Source organism: Pinus tabuliformis, chromosome 5_2 (genome assembly GCF_031772625.1).
Source record: "Pinus tabuliformis cultivar Carrire ecotype Pingquan chromosome 5_2, CPIR1, whole genome shotgun sequence".
NCBI lineage: Eukaryota > Viridiplantae > Streptophyta > Pinopsida > Pinales > Pinaceae > Pinus > Pinus tabuliformis.
Window position 1 is genome coordinate 278,062,958 of NC_142306.1, and position 3,253 is coordinate 278,066,210.

The 3,253-nt window shown below is 38.6% G+C and overlaps 1 protein-coding gene across 1 annotated transcript; it reads right to left on the reverse strand.

Annotated features, from left to right (window-relative positions):
* Positions 1-1,897: 1,897 nt before the first annotated feature.
* LOC149158596 (putative disease resistance protein At4g10780) lies at positions 1,898-2,839 on the reverse strand. Its single transcript, XM_089434043.1, has one exon. It carries the CDS (start codon positions 2,837-2,839, stop codon positions 1,898-1,900), a length of 942 nt encoding a protein of 313 aa, XP_089290169.1.
* Positions 2,840-3,253: the final 414 nt, after the last annotated feature.

Sequence of the window (3,253 nt, forward strand, 5' to 3'; positions counted from 1 at the left end):
CCGGAAAACGGAGGTCACAGAAAGTAGAGTCTAGAATATGAAGATGAGAGAAGCTAACTTTAGTGCAAGGAGACGTCGGAAATTCGTAGACGGTTTCACCTAAATAAATAAGGAAAATAACAAAAAGTGAGAAAATATACTAACTCGTCAGCAAATCAGAGGAAAGTAGTGCCACTTTACTCCTGACATGGGAAATGTTGACATTAAAACGAAGAAAAAACGTAACTAGTGTCATAACTCTGGTACCTGAAAAGGAGTAAACCATTAGGAAATGACTTCGAGTATCTATTAACTGATTATGTAAAACACATAACCACATCCAGTGCCAAACCCTGCTAACAAAGTAGGGTCGAAAATAAGTTAGAGTGGATCGAAGCAATGAAAATAAATAAACATTTAATCGGGTTTGCTCACATGACACACAAACCCCAAATTTTCATTGCAAATTATTGGAGAAGAACCTACGTGTGACGGATTCTGAGAGCTAAAGTAAAATGTAGTCATTCTTCCTCCAACACCAACCTTCTACACGACTGCCACCAGATGGCGAGTTCTCTGCCACATAGCGAGAATTGAGTTAATTAATTCCAAAAACCGAAATCAAAAGAAATTAAAATCAATCGACATGATCACAAAAACTAAATGAAAACCTTGTAACTCATACAGTGAAATAAAATGGAACTGCCATTACCTCGCTCTTTTGAACCCATGTGGCCGAATAGTTGAGAGGAGAAGTTATAGTTGTGGGAAGTAGACTCCACACCTTGGTGATCACAGAAAAACATTTGTAGTCCACAGGACACTAGACAAAAATACAATAAGGTAAACAAGATAGAATTTTCCACACATAAGGGTCACATATTAGGGTTTGGCTTAACGCAAATCACGGCCCTTTATTCCGATCAACATGGATCTCCATGGGCGCCTATAGAGTGGTATTATGACATGTGAACACCACGTGAAGGAGGAACATAGAGAAAAAGTAGAAGCCACCCTAGCCGAAAAAAATGAAGCACACCCTATAGTTCACCCATGTGGACTCCACTCCCTATACAATTCAATATCATATAACATACTCCGTTATGAATATGATATATAAAATCCAAAACCCATGGTAGGGGTTATTCATATTAGTCCATAATAACCATATAGAATAATGCATAAACATATTAAACAAGAGAGTGACTGTCGTAGCGATAGTCCGTGCCGCGGTGATAGTAGCATGAAAGCAATGAGGTGGAAATTGTTGATTTGCAGAGATTTTGAATGACTTTGTTGTTAAAGACAGACATAGTCTTTATAAAACTAAAACACTTATTTACACACAAAACCTGAACATTGCCATATACAGATCTTCACCATTGTCATGATTTGATGGGTAACTATAGAACTTCCCAAGAAATTCTTTGAGCCAACGTATATTAAATATAATATTAAAAAAAATACTATACTTATTTTTGACATATCTATAATATTCAACCAAGCATAATATTACATGGCATCAAGTTCAACACGCTGTCTTGGAAAGCTGTAATAATAATCAGAGCAACTGGGACACAACAATAGCCATGGCAAAAAAGTGAGAAACTCTGACAAACTTGTAACAAGGAAATGCTTCACAAGGTTGAATTGGAAGTTGCCTTCAGATTGTTCAAGCTACTTCCACTCTTATCTACTATACCCGAATAAAGAAAATGACTACTATGTGTCTTTGGCATGAAGAGACAGAGCTCATTAGCCCCACTATTCTGGCTCAAAAAGCCTGTGTCAGGAAAGGAAAGGGGTTCTAAGGGGGAAGGAAGGGAGTTGGACCTTGAAGATCACTCTTCCTCTCTTTTGGGTTTATATTGTTTGTTCAAGGCATTTGATGGTGTTTTTTTTTAGTATTACTCGTTGTTTATAGGATTAATCCTCCAGTATATACATTGTATTCACCATTAGAGAGCCTCGAAAGCTCATCTGGAATTTCAGATAAACTGTCAGAAGAATCTAGATAGAGGTGCTTCAGATTTACAAGCCCTCCTATTTCACATGGCAATGATTTTAGCTTTGTACATACTGAAAGATCCAAAACCTGAAGTGGAGAAAGATTACTGATAGCTTCAAGTACATGTTCTATTTTGGTCGAACTCAAATTGAGAAACTCCAGTTCTTTGAGTTGCCACAATGACCTTGGCAGCAATTTTATTGGACTTTTTGACAGATCAAGAACCCTAAGAAAGGCCAGGTTTTGAAGAAAGGCCTCTGAAACATGTTCCAATTTTACACTTTCAGTCAGGATTAGACTGACCAGTCTTGGGCATCTCAGTTCCCTTGGCATACTTGTAATTTTATTGTGAAAAACTGAGATTCTTTTGCAATATTCGTGAGCATCCATGTAGGGGAACTCTTGAAGCATTTGACCAGCTTTAAAGACACAGTTCTCCTCTTTTTCTCCGATATAGATTGCCATTTCATGGAGAACATTGTTAACTGTAACTTTGGAGAAATTCTGTTTTCCTGACTGCAACAGGCGGTCTTCATGAGAGTCCCAGTGTGGCTCGAACAGGTAACGATCTACTAGAAATTGTACATAAATTCTCACTCTGTCCATGCTAACAAGCCCTTTGGAAATCCACATACCCACTAGGTTGTCCACCTCAATTATTTCATCCTTAGGAAACAGGGCACAATACAGAAAACAATTTCTCAGGCTAACATTGGGTAAACTATCATAGCTCCATCTCAATTGCTGATACAGATCTGGATCTAAACGAGGATGAGTAGTGGGAAAATTGGGAATTGTTTTCATATGAGATAAAAGAAGCTTCCACTCATCTACATCAGTTTTTCCAATCATGGATGCTGCTACTACATTTATGGCCAGAGGCAAACCCTTACACTCTGCAGCAACTTGCCTCGCAGTATGTTCATCTGTGTCATGCGGAACAAGCACGCCTTTAAACGCCACTCTGCAAAACAGCTCCCATCCTTCCTCGAGGATAGGGGTTGTACTCTCATTTCCTCATCTGCATTCAATTCTACAATCAGATCTCTGTTCCGAGTAGAGAATACTACTTTACTGCCATTGTAATCGTTCCCCTCGCCGAATTCCATGCCCAAATATTTCAGATTCACTGCACTCCACACATCGTCCAAAATCAAAAGGAATTTCTTCTTTTTGAAATATGCAGACAGCTCCATCTTGTGCTTATTGACATCAGAGTTGCTTGGGAGGCCTAATTTGATTCTCTGAGCAATACAGCTCTGCAAG

What these genes read in the sequence shown, in the direction of transcription:
- LOC149158596 (XM_089434043.1), bottom strand. Translation starts at nt 2,839, where the DNA reads ATGATTGGAAAAACTGATGTAGATGAGTGGAAGCTTCTTTTATCTCAT.